The 20,959-nt window shown below is 41.8% G+C and overlaps 1 protein-coding gene across 1 annotated transcript in view; it reads left to right on the top strand.

Annotated features, from left to right (window-relative positions):
- The window catches only part of LOC135092934 (glutamate [NMDA] receptor subunit 1-like), a 66,775-nt gene that overhangs the window by 19,498 nt on the left and 26,318 nt on the right, over positions 1-20,959 (top strand). The window contains exon 4 of the mRNA XM_063991737.1: positions 20,653-20,811. Within this exon, the coding sequence (XP_063847807.1) occupies positions 20,653-20,811 (159 nt within the window). The remainder of the gene's footprint in view (positions 1-20,652; positions 20,812-20,959) is intronic.

The raw sequence follows: 20,959 nt of genomic DNA, 5'->3' as shown, positions 1-20,959 counted from the left end.
GTCGGTTACTTTTAATGCCAAGAGGTAAAGTTCCCCCGGTATGGGAATGGGAGGCTCTACCACCTGAACACTGACTATCTCTTTATAGCAGAATGCCACGTGTAGAGCAATCTTTTTTTTTTTTTACTCAGGGCGAATATACCCTTTAACTCGGGCGTAGTTGTTTGCACCTTGGCAGTGAGAAATGTTTCACACACAAACACTAGATATACATTATTCTTAATGATAATATTGTGAATAAGCTCCCCAATGTTCGTGTGGAAGATCTTCACATTGGCCAACGCCTTGAGTTCAATGATGGCCAGCTTGTAGCATCGCCGAGTAGTGTTAGGGTGCTGCTTCATATTGGAAGCCATAAGGGTGAGGGATGAGGGGGCAGGGGGACGAGAAGCTGGCGATCCTACAGGAGTTACCAGTTGGGGCGCAGTCAGCCTCTAGTTTGAAACAAGCTAGTGAAGCTGTCAAGCAACGCTTTTTCAGTCGAGTAACGTTTCCTGGCCACTCTACTTCACTGCCTGCACCAGCTCCTGTTGCCTTCCATCGGCAGCCCCACCACGGCAGTCCAAGGCTGAGTGGAAGCGCCCTCAGCAGTATTCACACCTTCCAGGGGCGCTGCTCTTGTGTGAGACATGGATTGCTGGTTATCTGAGGACGTCCCTGGTAGTGGTTTTGCCTCTCCCTCTCATAGGGGAGGAGGGCAGGTGGCGGGTGGTCCCCTTTGTCCCTGCTCCACCAGTCCCTTAGGCGTCGGTTTAGGTGTGTAGAAGAGCACGGACTGTTGTTGGGTATTTCCGGTGTGTCTGCAGGGATGGTGGATTCACCCTCACTCAAAATTTTATGAGGTCTGGATATACACGCCACTGGTCTCTGCTGCAGGTCTTCGCTAGCATGAGTGCCCAAGAGGGCATATGGCCTCCACTAGTACACACCTTCTCTTAGGCAGGCTTGTCATGGTTCTCTCTCTCTCTCTCTCTCTCTCTCTCTCTCTCTCTCTCTCTCTCTCTCTCTCTCTCTCTCTCTCTCTCTCTCTCTCTCTCTCTCTCTCTCTCTCTCTCTCTCTCTCTCTCTCTCTCTCTCTCTCTCTTTGTGTGTGTATGTGTGTGTGTGTGTGTGTGTGTGTGTGTGTGTGTGTGTGTGTGTGTGTGTGTGTGTGTGTGTGTGTGTGTATTCTTTCATATGAAGTAATAGGATTATGACCATTTACACATTCAACCTTAATGCTAAGAAATTAATAGGAATGTAGTAAGAAAGAATGTTTAAGTATGCATGTTATGCAAATGCTATTAATTTTTTTTCTCACCCAATAACTAAATAAATGGCACACCCTCAGTTCTGGGTGAAAGACAGATACTTGGTGCTTAGATGGATGAGATATATATATATATATATATATATATATATATATATATATATATATATATATATATATATATATATATATATATATATATATATATATATATATATATATATATATATATACACATATATTGTTATGTAGGACGCAGCTAGCGGGTAAATAAAAAAAATGAGAAGTAAGAATGAAGAGAGAGAGAGAGAGAGAGAGAGAGAGAGAGAGAGAGAGAGAGAGAGAGAGAGAGAGAGAGAGAGAGAGAAAGTAGGGATGTCTGCTGCTCGATGACTCTTTGCCTCGCTCTTGCAGTTACATTACAAGTTTGATATAATCACCATCCTATCTCTATCCCTTTTTAATTTCAGTACTTTCACTTTAGTTCTTCCTGTTAAGCCTTAAGTAGTTTACATCAGAATAGTTGCCCTTGAAGAAGACATAATCGGTGTTCATCCAGGCCCATTTGCTCTGTCTTAAGAACTGTCGAAAAGTAGTTGATTATTGTGCCAACTAGTGGCGTAGCGCAAGGTGGCGGGCACATGTGTGTGTGTGTGTGAGTGTGTGTCACCACCCAATCTCCTCTCTTGTAATTTCCCCTCCCTCTGTTATAGCAGAGCGAGAGAACCTTTCTACTCGCCTTCCCATGCTACCAAGTCAGTCACAGTCCATATCTTATGAGAGACAGGCATATTGTGGTAAGCAGCGTGTTCAGAGGAGACTGGGCGGGATACAGCTGAACAGACTAGTTGCTTTAAACGGTATCTGAGTAAGTTATTGCAGTACTTCCCTGATTATATGTGTAGTTCTTAGGTGTCTCCATCAATTGTAAGTGCATTTCTTTGCAAGGCGCTCTGTGCCTTCCATGTACTCGTGAGTCGAGTACCTGGTGACAGTGAGCGGTGAGGGGCACTCCGGTTTGTTATGAGGGCAGCTTGTTTGTGTACACAGTGTTTTATTAAATGCTACTGATAGCCAAGCCTGTACTAGTAATTCTACTTCTTCTAGTACAGTGAGGTGGCCAAAGAAACACGACTGCAGAGAACTGCTGCCTTATATTAATATGATAAAACTGTACAAAAATAATAATGAAGCCGCCAGGAGCCGTGTGTCCTTGCCCAAGGCTGGCAGGACGGCGACTCTGGTCAGTGGTTCCTGCGCTAACTCAGGTCTCACTCAGCAGGGGCTTGCGTCCGGTGACAAAGGGAGGCTGACCTCACTTACATGGGATGATGGCTAGAACGACCAGAGGTTTGCATCAGGTCCCAGGGGGACCGGAGAATGGAATGTAGGGACGGGCGAAATGCCCCGCCACGAGCCTTCTGTAGGATGTTTGGCCCCATAGGATGTTGAGTGCACAGCTGTGCAGTGAAACGTTACTCCTTTCTCAGGCCATGGCCTGAGGCCTGCCATCCAGGAGGCTGTAATCAGCACTACTCAACTGGAGAATATAATACTTCATTGGACAGGTGGTTGGATTTGTTATTCGAGGGCGGTTGTCGAATGAGGTGTTATACCTCATTCTTTTAAGCGTGTATCCCTTGCTGTGATTGCCTCTTTCTAGAACGTGGCTGTCGATCCTTTCCCAGCTGTTGGAGTGGCTTGACAGTTGTTGTAATATTCCCTTGCCTGTGGGTGAGTGAAACAGGCTGACGACCTCATTCGTGTAACCTGGTGTTATGACTATCTGTATAAAGGATGCAAGAGTCAAAAGGGGCTTGTAACCCATATTAAACCCTGCAGCAAATCACTTAGTGACTGGGGGTAAGTTAACCCAGTTTGAGGCAGCCATAAGAGGGGCAGGAATTTGCGGTCGTAACAGAAATTGGCGACCTCACCAAGATCGTTGGAGGCTTCGTTGCCATGTTGGGAGACAATTGTTTGTTATTTATTTCTTGTCTTTTGCCTTTTGTCTGCCCTCACTCAGCTTACGCCATGGAAGGTAAGGCTAGTAGCCGAGGTGACTCACTACCTGAGTCCCCTGTTTCTGTCAGGAGTGGCAGCGGAGATCTGATACACTCTGGTGTGGGGACACATAACCCACAGTAGTAGCGTCCAAGGACGTGTTAGCCCTGCCCACAGTGTTGGTGGTTATTCCCGAACAGATGTCTGAGGAAATCAGATTTAAGTTGGAGATGAGGAGAATGCAACTGGAAGAGGCTAGAGAAGCTAAGAGATTGGAGGCTGAGAAGGAAAGAGAATTAAGAGTGCTTGAATTGGAAGCTGAACCCGGAACAAGGTGGTTAAAGGCTGAGAAGATTAGAGAAGCCAAGAGGCTTGAGGTGGAGAAGGAGACGAAGATGTGTGAGAGGGAAGAGGATGAGAAAAGCAGAATATTTGAGCTAGAGAAGACACAGAGAAAAGTTAACTCACCTCATGGTTTGAGGAGAGGAGATGGAGTGAAGGAAGATACAATAGACAGCCACATAGTGATGAGTTTGAAGTTAATTCCGGAGATTGGTGAGAAAAAAGTGACATAATGGTTTTGGAGATTTAAGAAGAAGGCCTCAGAATTTGATTGGCCTCAGGAGAGATGGGCTGGCCTTGTTTCCCATATGTTGAAGGGCAAGACTCTGGAGGTTTAAAACAGGATGTGAGTTGAACATCTAGAGATTATGAGTAGTTGAAAGCCGACATCCTGAGACCTTATGAGCTGCTGCCGGAGGCGTATAAGCTGCAGTTCCGTGAAGGGAAAAAAAGGCCTAGTGACTCCTACCTCGAGTGTGCTCGCTATCTCGAGACGTTTAAAAAATGGGTTGCTAGCGAGCAGGCCACCTTCTACCGTGAGTTAAAGCTCATGGTAATGGACCAATTTGTAAACGTGGCTTAGAAGTTAGTACCGCTGCTCTGGAAGAAAAGGTCTGAAGGAAGCAGCATCTTGGGCTAATGACCGCGTTTTGGCGCGCCGTCCTGTGCCACGTTGATTTGTGATATTTCTGGTGGGGCCAGTGATGTTGTATCTGATGGCGCGGCAGGCGCCAGTTTATCGGAGGGTTCAGGTTTTGGTAATGGCATTGGAAATAAATCTGGATGAATGAGTCCTGTTGGTAAGAAGTCTCCACCCAGACAGACGGGGAACATGCAACATAGCACTCCCAGGTACCGTTTCCAGCCGATGTGTTATCATTATAGAAATACTGGGCATATTAGATTTCATTGCCATAAGTTAGAAGCCGCCTCGGCTTCTAAGCCATCCCAGAAGCCGAAGTGTTGAGAGTGAGGAGATTCGGTCCGTGTTTGTTCGTGAGGGTATAAAGGCAGGAATTACTGCCTCATCTGTTATTCTTCACCGTCCCCCATGAGGTCTGAATTAGACTGGTGCCGTCGATTCTTGTGTCGCGGCACTGTCGATATTGATAGGGTTAAGTACCCTGTAACTGTTTTAAGAGATAGCCACACAGCAGTCGCTATGCAGGAATGTGACTGGAAGGCGAGCTACCTCAGGTAAGCCTGCATGCTGGGGAGGAATTGGTGCCGTGTAAAGCTTCGCTACGGCGGAGACGAGGCTCTCATGCCCGCTAGTGACCGCGGATGCATTGGTGGCACTAGTAGAGCATCTGCTAGTGTCAGGTGTCGATTTCCTGTTAGGGAATGATTTGCAAGGAGGAAGGGTTTGGGTGCAGCCCCCATCAGCGGACGCCGACCCGAATGTGGAGGCGTCTGATATTGCTGTCTCTGTTAATTATGTAACTCGCCCTAAGGCGAGGCGAGGCGAGGAGTCAGGTGTTTATGGGTTCTGCGACTCCTGGAGTCGACTGCAATGCAGGGCCACCACAAGAAGAGCACAGTATTTGCACTGATGCTTGCCCCAAAGGGGACAAAGTGCCCAGATACCTGTCTCGCTGCTAGCAAGGGTCTCAGCAAGTCAGTGGTGGACTCGTGTGTGAGTCAGTGTGCTGAAGATGATTGCAACCACGCCCAGACGGCAGATGACTCTGATGGGAGTGTTGCAGACGGTAAGCTTGAAGTGATAGGTCTGGAATGTTTGTTTCATGGCTTGCCTTACCATACAGAGCCTGTCAGAGCAGAGCAGAGATAATGTTCATACAAACTTGTCACCTGGATTTGAGGCTCTGGGCGCCGGTACTCAGTCCAAGCACGATTTGGATGTGTCTGTGTGTTATGGTTTCCTGCCGAGGGCAGGGCGAGTCAAAATTCTCCTGGGGAGGAGGAAGTTTCCGTATATATATATATAATATATATATATATATATATATATATATATATATATATATATATATATATATATATATATATATATATATATATATATATATATATATATATATATATATATATATATATATATATATATATATATATATATATATATATATATATATATATATATATATATATATATATATATATATATATATATATATACGGAAACTTCCTCCTCCCCAGCAGAATTTTGACTCGCCCCGCCCTCGGCAGAAACCCATAACACACACACACACACACACATATATATATATATATATATATATATATATATATATATATATATATATATATATATATATATATATATATATATATATATATATATATATATATATATATATATATATATATATATATATATATATATATATATATATATATATATATATATATATATATATATATATATATATATATATATATATATATATATATATATATATATATATATATATATATATATATATATATATATATATATATATATATATATATATATATATATATATATATATATATATATATATATATATATATATATATATATATATATATATATATATATATATATATATATATATATATATATATATATATATATATATATATATATGGTCCCTCCTATTATTCTCCGAAACTGTGCCTCCGTGCTTGCACCTTACCTCGTCAAACTCTTTCAGCTCTGTCTGTCAACATTTACCTTTCCTTTTTGCTGGATGGAGTTGCCTCCATTCAGCCTTTTCCTAAAAAGGGTGCCCGTTCTAATCCCTCAAACTACCGTCCTATTACTTTAATTTCCTGCCTATCTAAAGTTTTTTTAATTTATCCTCAACAGGAAGATTCTTAAACATCTATCATTTCACAACCTTCTATCTGATCGCCAGTATGGATTCCGTCAAGACCGCTCTACTGATCTTCTGGCTTTCTTTACTGAGTCTTGGTCATCCTCTTTTAGAGACTTTGGTGAAACGTTTGGTGCTGCCTTACACATATTACAAGCTTTTGATAGAGTCTGGCACTAAGCTTTGATTTCCAAACTACCCTCCTACGGCTTTTAATCTTCTCTCTGTAACTTCATCTCAAATTTCCTTTCTGACCGTTCTATTGCTGCTGTAGTAGACGGTCACTGTTCTTCTGCTAAATCTATTAACAATGGTGTTCCTCAGAGTTCTGTCCTGTCACCCACTCTCTTCTTATTACTCATTAATGATCTAAACTAAGCTTCTTGTCCTATCCACTCCTACGCTGATGATACCACTCTGCACTTTTTCACGTTTTTTTTTTTTTTTTTCATAGACGTCCAACCCTTCATTAAGTAAACATTTCACGAAGGAAAGCCACAGAACGCATGACTTCTGATCTTTATAAAATTTCTGATTGGGGCAGAGCAAACTTGGTATTGTTCAATGCCTCAAAAACTCAATTCCTCCACCTATCAACTCGACACAACCTTCCAGACAACTAGACCCTCTTCTTCTACGACACTCAACTGTCCTCCTTTTCTACACTGAACATCCTCGGTCTGTCCTTTACTTATAATCTGAACTGGAAACTTCACATCTCATCTCTAGCTAAAACAGCTTCTATGAAGTCTCACTCCCCCCCTCCCCAGTTGTTAACTCTGTACAAGGGCCTTATCCGTCCATCTATGGAGTATGCTTCACATGTCTGGGGGGGTTCCACTCATACTGCTCTTCTAGACAGTGTGGAATCAAAGAGCTTTTCGTCTCATCAACTCCTCTCCTCTAACTGACTGTCTTCAGCCTCTCTCTCACCGCCGCAATGTTGCATCTCTAACTGTCTTCTACCGCTATTTTCATGCTAACTGCTCTTCTGATCTTGCTAACTGCATGCCTCCCCTTCTCCCGCGGCCTCGCTGCACAAGACTTTCTTCTTTTTCTCACCACTATTCTGTCCACCTCTCTAACGCAAGAGTTAACCAGTATTCTCAATCATTCATCCCTTTCTCTGGTAAACTCTAGAACTCCCTGCCTGCTTCTGTATTTCCACCTTCCCATGACTTGAATTCCTTCAAGAGGGAGGTTTCAAGACACTTATCCTTCAATTTTTTACTATCGCTTTGGATCCTTTTATGGGACTGGCATTTCAGTAGGCATTTTTTTTATTGGATTTTTGTTGCCCTTGGCCAGTGTCAATCCTACATAAAAAAAAAATTATATATATATATATATATATATATATATATATATATATATATATATATATATATATATATATATATATATATATATATATATATATATATATATATATATAGAGTCCATTCTTGGAAACTTCAATGTTCACCACCAGCTTTGGCTTTCCTCTCCCTTCACTGACCATCCTGGTGAACTAGCCTTCAATTTTGCTATCCTCCACGACCTAGAGCAATTGGTGTAACACCCTATTCGTATTCCTGACCGTCTTGGAGATACGCCCAACATTCTTGACTTTTTCCTTACCTCTAATCCTTCTGCTTATACTGTCACCCTTTCTTCTCCATTGGGCTCCGTCGATCACATTCTCATATCTGTATCTTATCCTATCGCTCCAATCCCTCCTCAGGATCCCCCTAAGCGAAGGTGCCTCTGGCATTTTGGCTCTGCTAGTTGGGGGGACCTGAGAAGGTATTTTGCTGATTTTCCTTCGAATGACTGCTGCTTCCGTGTCAGAGATCCGTTTTTGTGTGCTAAGCGCATATCAGAGGTGATAGTGTCTGGCATGGAGGCGTACATTCCTCACTCTTTTACTCGTCCTAAACCTTCTAAACCTTGGTTTAACACAGCTTGTTCTCGTGCTATACATGATAGAGAGATGGCCCATTAAAGGTACTTAAGCCTTCAATCACCAGAATCTCATGCACTTTATATTTATGCCCGGAACCATGCCAAGTCTGTTTTCCAACTAGCCAAAAAACTCTTTCATTAACAAAAAGTGTCAAAACCTTTCAAGATCTAACTCCCTTCGTGATTTCTGGCATCTACCCAAAAATATCTCCAGTAACTTTGGTTCTTCTTCTCCTTTATTTCAACCAGAAGGCACTATTACTATCACATCTATTTCTAAAGCTGAACTGTTCGCTCAAACCTTAGCTAAAAACTCTACCTTGGACGTTTCTGGGCTTGTTCCTCCCCCTCCTCCACCCTCTGACTACTTCATGCCACCTATTAAAATTCTTCGCAATAATATTTTCCATGACCTCACTGGCCTAAACCGTCGGAAGGCTTATGGACCTGATGGGTTCCATCATATCGTTCTCCGAAACTGTGCTTACGTGCTTGCACCTTGCCTAGTCAAACTCTTTCAGGTTTGTCTGTCAACATCTACCTTTCCTTCTTGCTGGAAGTTTGCCTACATTCAACCTGTACCCTGAAAGGGTGACCGTTCTAATCCCTCAAACTACTCTCCTATTGCTTTAATTTCCTGCCTATCTAAAGTTTTTGAATCTATCCTGAACAGGAAGATTCTTAAACATCTATCACTTCACAACCTTCTATCTGATCGCCAGTATGGGTTCCGTGAAGCCCTCTCTACTGGTGATTCTGGCTTTCCTTACTGTGTCTTGGTCATCCTCTTTTAGAGATTTTGGTGAAACTTTTGATGTTGCCTTGGGCATATCAAAAGCTTTTAATAGAATCTGCCACAAAGCTTTGATTTCCAAACTACCTTCCTTTGGCTTCTATCTTTTTTCTCTATAACTTCATCTCAAATTTCCTTTCTGACCGTTCTATTGCTGCTGTGGTAGATGGTCACTTTTCTTCTCCTAAATCTATTAACAGTGGTGTTCCTCAGGGTTCTGTGCTATCACCCAGTCTCTTCTTATTATTCATTAATGATCTTCTAAACCAAACTGGTTAACTCTTGCATTAGAGAGGTGGACAGAATAAGGGTGGGAAAAAGAAAAATGTATTGCGCAGCGAGGCCGCGGGAGGAGAGGAGGCATTCAGTTAGCAATATCAGAACAGCAGTTAGCATGTAGCGGTAGAAGACAGCTAGAAATGCAACATTGCGGCGATGACAGAGAGGCTGAAGACGGTCAGTTAGAGGAGAAGAGCTGATGAGGCGAAAAGCTTTTGATTCCAACCTGTCTAGAAGAGCAGTATGAGTGGAACCATCCCAGGATATGTGAAGCATACTCGATGCATGAACGGATAAGGGCCTTGTACAGAGTTAGCTGGAGGGGGTGAGAAAAACTGGCTGAAACGTCTCGGAGCACCTAACTTCACAGAAGCTGTTCTGGCTAGAGATGAGATGCGAAGTTCCCAGTTCAGATTATAAGTAAAGAACAGACAGAGGATGTTCAATGTAGAAGATGGGAACAATTGAGTGTCATTGAAGAAGAGGGGACAGTTGTCTGGAATGTTGTCTCAAGTTGATAGATGGAGGAATTGAGTTTTTGGGGCATTGAACGATATCAAGTTTGCTCTGCCCCAATCAGAAATTTTAGAAACATTAGAAGTCAAGCGTTCTGTGGCTTTCCTGCGTGAAATGTTTACTTCTTGAAGGGTTGAACGTCTATGAAAAGACGTGGAAAAGTGGAGGGTGTTATCATCACCGTAGGAGTGGGTAGGACAAGAAGTTTGGTTTAGAATATCATTAATGAATAATAAGAGAGAGGGTGAAAGGAAAGAACCCTGAGTAACACCACTGTTAATAGATTTTGAAAAAGAACAGTGACCGTCTACCACAGCAGCAATAGAATGGTCAGAAAGGAAACTTGAGATGAAGTTATAAAGAAAAAAGATAGAAGCCAAAGGAGGCTAGTTTGGAAATCAAAGCTTTGAGGCAGATTCTATTAAAAGCTCTTGATATGCCCAAGGCAACAGCAAAAGTTTCACCAAAATCTCTAAAAGAGGATGACCAAGACACAGTAAGGAAAGCCAGAATCACCAGTAGAGCGGCCCTTATGGAACCAATACTGACGATCAGATGGAAGGATGTGAAGAGATAGATCTTTAAGAATCTTCCTGTTAAAGATAGATTAAAAAATTTTAGATAGGCAGGAAATTAAAGCAATTTTTAGAAACAAGCTGAATGTACGCAAACTTCTAGAAAGAAGGAAAGGTAGATGTTTCGGAGAACAATAGGGGGGACCCCATCAGGTCCATAAGCCTTATCAGGGTTTAGGTCAACGGGGGCATGGAAAACATCATAACGAAGAATTTTAATAGGTAGCATGAAGTAATAAGAGGGTGGAGGAGAGACAGGAACAAGCCCAGAATCGTCCAAGGTAGAGTTTTTAACAAAGGTTTGAGCGAAGAGTTCATCTTTAGAAATAGATGTGATAGCAATGGTGCCATCTGGTTGAAGTAAAGAAAGGAAACAAGAAGAAGCAAAGTTATTGGAGACATTTTGGGCTAGATGCCAGAAGTCGCGAGAGGAGTTAGATCATGAAAGATTTTGTTAATGAAGGAGTTTTTGCCTAGTTGGAGAACAGATTTCGCATGGTTCTTGGCATAAATATATCGTGCATGAGATTCTGGTGATGGAATGCTTCAGTATCTTATGTGGGCCACCTCTCTATCTTGAACGAGAACAAGCTGTTTTAAACCAAGGTTTGGAAGGTTTAGGTCGAGAAAAAGAGTGAGGAATGTACGCCTCCATGCCAAACACTATAACCTCTGTTATATGCACAGCACACAAAGACGGGTCTCTGACACGGATGCAGTAATCATTTCAAGGAAAATCCGCAAAATACCTCCTCAGGTCCCCCCAACTAGCAGAGGCAAAATGGCAGAGGCACCTTCGCTTAGGGGATCCTGAGGAGGGACTGGAGCGATAGGACAAGATACAGAAATGAGATTGTGGTCGGATGAGCCCATCGGAGAAAAGAGGGTGACAGCATAAGCAGAAGGATTAGAGGTAAGGAAAATGTCAAGAATGTTGGGCGCATGTCCAAGACGGTCAGAAATACAAGTGCTGAACCAATTGCTCTAGGTCATGGAGGATAGCTAAGTTGAAGTTTATTTCACCAGGATGGTCAGTGAAGGGAGAGGAAAGCCAAAGTTGGTGGTGAACATCGAAGTCTCCAAGAGACTAATTCTGTAGTCGTAGCCAGATGGGGTAAAATTTGGAAGACTCAAGAGCGTGGGCACAAGAGGAAGTTAAATCGTTGCGCACATAAACGCAACATCCAGTTTTGGATAAAAACTGAGGATACAGAAAGTAGGAGGGAACAGAAAAGGGGTTACTGTCAGTTTCCTTAGACACCTGAGTTTCAGTGAGGGAAAGAAGATGAGGTTTAGAAGAGGAGAGGTGGTGTTCTAGAGATTGAAAATTACATCTTAGACCACGAATGTTGCAGAAGTTAATTAAGAAAAAGTTGAGGGGGGTGTCAAGACACTTAGGATCGTCGTCAGAAGGGCAGTCCGACCTGGGGACATTTATAGTCCCCTCCCCAGATGGAGATTCCGAGGCTGGTGTAGGAGTCGCCATGAATTATGAATTTTTGAGTGAAGGGTGTGTGTGTGTGTGTTATTAGGTGCTTGTAGTTTTGTGTGGAGAAAGAGAGTTGTCTTTAGAAGTCAGGATGTGATTGCCCCCTTGTGTTGTGAAACACAAAGGGAAACGTTGAGGTCACATGTGGGTTTAATGATAAGTTCACAGCACCCCCTGAACAGTGCTTAAGACGTCATATATATATATATATATATATATATATATATATATATATATATATATATATATATATATATATATATATATATATATATATATATATATATATATATATATATATATATATATATATATATATATATATATATATATATATATATATATATATAATGAGCCCCTTCCACTTGCCCCCGAGGAAACAAATACCGCCAGACTGCCGGTGTAGCAATGGGATCCCCTTTAGGTGTGCTATTAGCAAACTTTTTTATGGGATCAATAGAAGAGGAAGTTTTCAGAAAACACAAAAAATCCAACATATACTGCCGCTACATTGATGACATCTTCGTTCATGCTAAAGACTAAACCGAAGCCCAATAACTCAGACTTCACCCACAAGAAGCCTCTGGCCTGAATTTCACCATAGAGAGCAGCGTTAACGACCCCATACCCTTCCTCGACTTTCTATTCAAGGAAGAGAGTGACTCCTTCAAGACCGAAGTCTAGGTCAAACCTACCAACCCAGGGCACTGGATGAATGGAAAAAGAGAGTGCCCCCAAAGTTACAAGGACTCCACCATCAACGTTTACATACGAGGAGCACTTACACACTGCAGTACTTGGAAGCAAGTCCACAAAGAAATTGAACGATCAGCGCAAGTACTTATCAGTAACGGATTCAACGTAGGAGACATCATGCACTGTATTAAGATCATGGACCGTTGGTAGAACCCTAGGAACACTACTGAAGAAAGCAAGTCAGACATCGTCATTTACTACAGGGCTTTCTCTTCCACCACGCACAAATAAGAGAGAATAATGAAGTATATCATACACAGAAACGTCAAGCCAACTAATGAAGAGAAGAAAATTTTACTTCTAATCTACTACAAAAATAAGAAAAGAAGCCAGCTCCTACTATATATATATATATATATATATATATATATATATATATATATATATATATATATATATATATATATATATATATATATATATATATATATATATACATATATATATATATATATATAAAAATAAGGATTGAACTCATTCGAGCACACGTGGTTGGTCGGCGTGGCCAGAGGCAGGGGTCAAGTCCTAAGGGAAAGGAGCGGAGAATGAAATGTGAGGCAGGCGAGACGTTCCGCCACATTGCTTGGCCACTCTTCTCGCGGCGTCCTCGCAGGGAACAAAGTATATGGGGTAATTCAAGCACACTGAAACACATGATTTACATAGTAAAGACACGTTTACCTGTGTAAGACACTTGATTTATACACTTGAGCCAATCGCAAGGCTTACACAACAATGACTTGAGAAAAGAGGGTACACACGGGCGAATCACAAAACTTACATAGCAGTGACATCAGAAATGAATACACAGTGGCCAGTCACAAAACTCGCACTAGCTCCGACGTCATTGCAGTGAATCGCAGGCCAAGTAAAACGCTACGACATCACAAGCTGATGACTACTGCTTCCGTGTCAGAGACCCGTCTTTGTGTGCCGAGCGCATAACATAGGTGATAGTGTCTGGCATGGAGATGTACATTCCTCACTCTTTTTCTCGACCTAAAACTTCCAAACCTTGTTTTAATACAGTTTGTTCCCGTGCTATACATGAAAGAGAGGTCGCCCACAAAAAGTACTTGAGCCTTTCATCACTAGAATCTCACGCACTTTATATTTCTGCCCGGAACTATGCCAAGTCTGTTCTCCCACTAGCTAAAAAATCCTTCATTAACAGGAAGTGTCAAAATCTTTCAAGATCTAACGCCCCTCGTGACTTCTGGCATCTAGCCAAAAATATCTCCAATAACTTTGCTTCTTCTTCTTTCCCTCCTTTATTTCAACCACATGATACCACTATTATCACATCTGTCTCTAAAGCTGAGCTCCTCGCTCTACCCTTTGCTAAAATTTCTACCTTGGACGATTCAGGGCATCTTCCTCCCTCTCCTCCACCCTCTGACTACTTCATGCTACCTACTAAAATTCTTCGCACTAATATTTTCCATGCCCTCGCTGGCCTAAACCCTCGGAAAGCTTATGAACCTGATGGGGTCCCTCCTATTGCTTCCGTGCTTGCACTTTGCCTAGTCAAAGTCTTTCAGCTCTGCCTGTCAGCATCTACCTTTCCTGCTGGAAGTTTACCTACATTCAGCCTTTTCCTAAAAAAGGTAACCGTTCTAATCCCTCTAACTACCGTCTTGTTGCTTTAATTTCATGCCTATCTAAAGTTTTTTAATCTATCCTCAACAGTAAGATTCTTAAACATCTATCACTTCACAATCTTCTATGTAATCGCCATTATGGGTTTCGTCAAGGACGCTCTTCTGGTGATCTGGCTCTCCTTACTGAGTCTTGATCATCTTCTTTTAGAGATTTTGGTGAAACTTTTGCTGTTGCCTTGGATATATCAAAAGCTTTTGATAGAGTATGGCACAAAACTTTGACTTCCACACTACCTCCTACGGTTTCTATCTTTCTCTCTATAACTTCATCTCAAGTTTCCTTTCTGACCGTTCTATTGCTGCTGTGGTAGACAGTCACTGTTCTTCTCTTAAATCTATTAACAATGGTGTTCCTCAGGGTTCTGTCCTGTCACCCACTCTCTTCTTATTATTCATCAATAACCTTCTAAACCAAACTTCTTGTCTTATCCACTCTTACGCACCTTGCACTTTTCCATGTTTTTTCATAGACGTCCAACACTTCAGAAAGTAAACATTTCACGCAGGGAAGCCACAGAACGCCTGACTTCTGATCTTTCTAGAATTTCTGATTGGAGCAGAGCAAACATGGTATTGTTCAGTGCTTCAAAAACTCAGGTTCCTTCATCTATCAACTTGACAAAATCTTCCAGACAACTATTCCCTCTTCTTCAGTGACACTCAGCTGCCCCCCCCCCCCTTTTCTACAATAAACATCCTCGGTCTGTCCTTTACTTATAATCTTAACTGGAAAGTTTAGAAGTTCGGCGTTCTGAGACGTCTCCGTCAGTTTTTCTCACCCTTCCAGCTGCTAATTATGTACAGGGGCCTTATCTGTCCATGTATGGAGTATGCTTCACATGACTATGGGGGGGGTCCACTCATACCGCTCTTCTAGACAGGGTGGAATCAAAAGCTTTTTGTCTTACCAACTCTAACTGACTGTCTTCAACTTCTCTCTCATCGCCGCAATGTGTCATCTCTAGCTGTCTTCTACCGCTATTTTCATGCTAACTGCTCCTCTGATCCTGCTAACTGCATGCCTCCCCTCCTTCCGCGGCCTAGCTGCACAAGACTTTCATCTTTCTCTCACCGATATTCTCTCCACCTCTCTAATGCAATAATTAACCAGCATTCTCAGTCATTCATCCCTTTCTCTGGTAAACTCTAGAACTCCCTGCCTGCTTCTGTATTTCCATCTTTCTATGACATGAATTCCTTCAAGAGGGAGGTTTCAAGACACGTATCCTTCAGTTTTTGACTACCGCTTTAGACCCTTTTCTGGGACTGGCATCTCGGTGGGCGTTTTTTTTTTTTTTTAGTTGCCCTTGGCCAGTGTCTCTCCTACATATATAAAAAAAAAAAAGATGAGTCCTCATGTTTTTTTTTTTTTTCACTTTTGGACATGATATGGCAGTTTAGGCCAAACTTTAGAAGTTCTATTATTAGAAGTATCTATTATTATTATTATTATTATTATTATTATTATCGAGTGGGACCCTAAAGGCAAATACACCCGTATTAGACAACACAAACCAAGCCACACATATGGAGCGATGCACTGGGGATGTTTTCCAAACTAATCCGCCAGATGCCATCTCTACTGCATGTTCCCTAGTGACAAGAGCTAAAATATTGTTATTGTAAATCCCATGGGCATGCAAATGCATAGAAAATTGATCATTATGATACTTTAGAAAATCTGCATTGACTTTTGAATATTTCGGATGGATAATTTTGGGAGAAGTTATCAGTATTCTAAATATGGCAAATCTAAAATCTATTGATTTGAACAAAGAAAAACAAAAAGAAAATAAAACTGTACTCTATAGTATACCATAACATACTCAGTAACATCGTGATGTATAGATATAATTATTTTCGTGGGGATTTTAGCATCTCTTTCAGCAAGTGAGTGACAGTAATCGAACACCAAAACAAACATCTCTCATGACTACTTTGGCGTAACGAAAGAGGAATACTAGAAGCCACATATCCATGGAGTAGTGGCACGGACACTGCAACAGAAATTAACTGGTTGTCCAATTACATATTTGTTAACTTCAACTAAGGCAGACTAGTTTTTTTTTTTTTATGTAGGAAGGACACTGGCCAAGGGCAACAAAAATATAATAAAGAAAATGCCCACTGAAATGCCAGTCCCATAAAAGGGTCAAAGCAGTGGTCAAAAATTGATGGATAAGTGTCTTGAAACCTCCCTCTTGAAGGAATTCAACTCATAGGAAGGTGGAAATACAGAAGCAGGCAGGGAGTTCCAGAGTTTACCAGAGAAAGGGATGAATGATTCAGAATACTGGTTAACTCTTGCGTTAGAGAGGTGGACAGGATAGGGGTGAGAGAAAGAAGAAAGTCTTGTGCAGCGAGACCGCGGAAGGAGGGGAGGCATGCAGTTAGCAAGATCAGAAGAGCAGTTAGCATGAAAATAGCGGTAGAAGACAGCTAGATATGCAACATTGCGGCGGTGAGAGAGAGGCTGAAAACAGTCAGTTAGAGGAGAGGAGTTGATGAGACGAAAAGCTTTTGATTCCACCCTGTCTAGAAGAGCAGTATGAGTGGAACCCCCCCAGACATGTGAAGCATACTCCATACATGGACGGATAAGGCCCTTGTACAGAGTTAGCAGCTGGGGGGTGAGAAAAACTGGCGAAGACGTCTCAGAACACCTAACTTCATAGAAGCTGTTTTAGCTAGCGATGAGATGTGAACTTTCCAGTTCAGATTATAAGTAAAGGACAGACCGAGGATGTTCAGTGTAGAAGAGGGGGACAGTTGAGTGTCATTGAAGAAGAGGGGATAGTTGTCTGGAAGGTTGTGTCGAGTTGATAGATGGAGGAATTGAGTTTTTGAGGCATTGAACAATACCAAGTTTGCTCTGCCCCAATCAGAAATTTTAGAAAGATCAGAAGTCAGGCGTTCTGTGCCTTCCCTGCGTGATATGTTTACCTCCTGAAGGGTTGGACGTCTATGAAAAGACGTGGAAAAGTGCAGGATGGTATCATCAGCGTACGAGTGGATAGGACAAGAGGTTTGGTTTAGAAGATCATTAATGAATAATAAGATGAGAGTGGGTGACAGGACAGAACCCTGAGGAACACCACTGCTAATAGATTTAGGAGAAGAACAGTGACCGTCTACCACAGCAGCAATAGAACGGTCAGAAAGGAAACTTGAGATGAAGTTACAGAGAGAAGGATAGAAACCGTAGGAGGGTAGTTTGGAAACCAAAGCTTTGTGCCAGACTCTATCAAAAGCTTTTGATATGTCCAAGGCAACAGCAAAAGTTTCACCAGAATCTCTAAAAAGAGGATGACCAAGACTCAGTAAGGAAAGCCAGTAGAGCGGCCTTGACGGAACCCATACTGGCGATCAGATAGAAGGTTGTGAAGTGATAGATGTTTAAGAATCTTCCTGTTGAGGATAGATTCAAAAACTTTAGATAGGCAGGAAATTAAAGCAATAGGACGGTAGTTTGAGGGATTAGAACGGTCACCCTTTTTAGGAACAGGTTGAATGTAGGCAAACTTCCAGAAAGAAGGAAAGGTAGATGTTGACAGACAGAGCTGAAAGAGTTTGACTAGGCAAGGTGCAAGCACGGAGGCACAGTTTCGGAGAACAATAGGAGGGACCCCATTAGATCCATAAGCCTTCCGAGGGTTTAAGCCAGCGAGGGCATGGAAAACATCATTGCGAAAAATTTTAATAAGTGGCATGAAGTAGTAAGAGGGTGGAGGAGAGGGAGGAACAAGCCCAGAATCGTCCAAGGTAGAGTTTTTAGCAAAGGTTTGAGCGAAGAGTTCAGCTTTAGAAATAGATGTGATAGCAGTGGTGCCATCTGGTTGAAATAGAGGAGGGAAAGAAGAAGAAGCAAAGTTACTGGAGATATTTTTGGCTAGATGCCAGAAATCACGAGGGGAGTTAGATCTTGAAAGGTTTTGACATTTTCTGTTAATGAAGGAGTTTTTGGCTAGTTGGAGAACAGACTGGGCATGGTTCCGGGCAGAAATATAAAGTGCATGAGATTCTGGCGATGGAAGGCTATAAAGTACCTTTTGTGGGCCACCTCTCTATCATGTATAGCACGAGAACAAGCTGTGTTAAACCAAGGTTTAGAAGGTTTGGGACGAGAAAAAGAGTGAGGAATTTACGCCTCCATGCCAGACACTATCACCTCTGTTATGCGCTCAGCACACAAAGACGGGTCTCTGACACGGAAGCAGTAGTCATTCCAAGGAAAATCAGCAAAATACCTCCTCAGGTCCCCCCAAGTAGCAGAGGCAAAACGCCAGAGGCACCTTCGCTTAGGGGGATCCTGAGGAGGGATTGGAGTGATAGGACAAGATAAAGATATGAGATTGTGATCGGAGGAGCCCAACGGAGAAGAAAGGGTGACAGCATAAGCAGAAGGATTAGAGGACAGGAAAAGGTCAAGAATCTTGGGCGTATCTCCAAGACGGTCAAGAATACGAGTAGGGTGTTGCACCAATTGCTCTAGGTCAGGGAGGATAGCAAAGTTGTAGGCTAGTTCACCAGGATGGTCAGTGAAGGGGGAGGAAAGCCAAAGCTGGTGGTGAACATTGAAGTCTCCAAGAATGGAGATCTATGCAAAAGGGAAGAGGGTCAGAATGTGCTCCACTTTGGAAGTTAAGTAGTCAAAGAATTTCTTATAGTCAGAGGAGTTAGGTGAGAGATATACAGCACAGATAAATTTAGTATGAGAGTGACTCTGTAGTCGTAGCCAGATGGTGGAAAACTCGGAAGATTCAAGAGCGTGGGCACGAGAGCAGGTTAAGTCATTGCGCACTTAAACGCAGCATCCAGCTTTGGATCGAAAATGAGGATAGAGAAAGTAGGAGGGAACAGAAAAGGGGCTACTGTCAGTTGCCTCAGACACCTGAGTTTCAGTGAGGAAAAGAAGATGAGGTTTAGAAGAGGAGAAGTGGTGTTCTACAGATTGAAAATTAGATCTTAGACCGCGAATGTTGCAGAAGTTAATGAAGAAAAAGTTGAGGGGGGTGTCAAGACACTTAGGGTCGTCGACAGAAAGGCAGTCCGACCTGGGGACATTTATGGTCCCCTCCCAGGATGGGGACTCCGAGGCTGGAGTAGGAGTCGCCATGATGATTTTAAAATTTTTGAGTGAAGTGTGTGTGTGTTATTAGGTGCTTGTAGTTTTGTGTGGAGGAAGAGAGTTGTCTTTAGAGGGCAGGCTGTGACTGCCCCCTTGTGTTGTGAGACACAAAGGGAAACGTTTAGTGAGGTCACAGCTGGGTTTAATGATAAGTTCACAGCACCCCCTGAACAGTGCTTTAGACCTCACTGGGAGCAATTATCGTTTCGGCAGGTATCTTACTGCCTCCTCCTCCTGTGTGTTGCTTAGAAATACAGCATTACTTTCGCTAGGACACTTCAGTTGCCTATTTTCAATTAGAATTGTAGTTTCCATGTACTAGGAAGTTGATCTATGTAATTTGGAGCAGTAAGTGGCACAGACATGTTGTCTTCATTTTTACTGTCGTCAGCAGTAATACGCTTCCGATCAATGGTGTATTTTTACTAGGTAATCTCGCAATGACCAAATAATTGTAAGTGCCAATTCACTAGAAAATCAATCTAAATACTTTTGTTCGTGAATACAGTTCGATTTTACCTGTGTTACTAGTTAGAAGGAATTATGTAAAAAATTATATTACATAAGCTTATTGCATATTTATGCATATAGAATGACACTATAGACATACTCGTATTTGATGGTTCTCCTATGTGTGAGAAGGGGACATGTCTGGTACTGCCGCCTGGTGACACTACTTTACCAAACTTCCCATTATAAGGTGTACAGCTAATATCCCTCCTGGGTACTGTTTTACTTATACGCAAAGTACAGCTCACATCACTTGTTATCAAGTACGCCCTCCTCTTAAAAATATCGGGCCATCACTAAACAAGGACGCCACGCCGGACAAAAAGAAAGGTGGCTTGGTCAGATGACAGGGGAGGAGAGGAGAAGAAGGAACAGGGAGCCGGGAGGCTAAAGGACGCGTCATGTTAACCATTAGGCTGCTTTTCAAAATAGTAACAATAATAATAATAATAATAATAATAATAATAATAATAATGTTAATATATATATATATATATATATATATATATATATATATATATATATATATATATATATATATATATATATATATATATATATATATCCTCCTAATTTCACTTCAGGATGTTGATTTCGTTGGTGTTCCTACGACTGTCAACGACCAGCGCCTAAAAGTCGTGGACTACAGCGTGTATGTGGACATGGATAAACAAGTTATTATATACAAGAGACCGTCATTAGAAGCCAACATAGCTGGATTTGTGAAACCCTTTAATAAAACAGTAAGAGACAATTATGCTTGATGCTCTTTACATGCAGTGGGGCTGGAAATGATATATTTAGTGAGATATAGAAAATTACTAGAAATATAATTTTCCAGGATATTTTTTCCAAAGAAAATTCAAGTTTTCACGAATGAATAGAGAGAAA

This window comes from Scylla paramamosain, chromosome 41 (genome assembly GCF_035594125.1).
Source record: "Scylla paramamosain isolate STU-SP2022 chromosome 41, ASM3559412v1, whole genome shotgun sequence".
NCBI classification, from domain to species: domain Eukaryota; kingdom Metazoa; phylum Arthropoda; class Malacostraca; order Decapoda; family Portunidae; genus Scylla; species Scylla paramamosain.
This window is presented reverse-complemented; position numbering and strand designations above follow the sequence as displayed.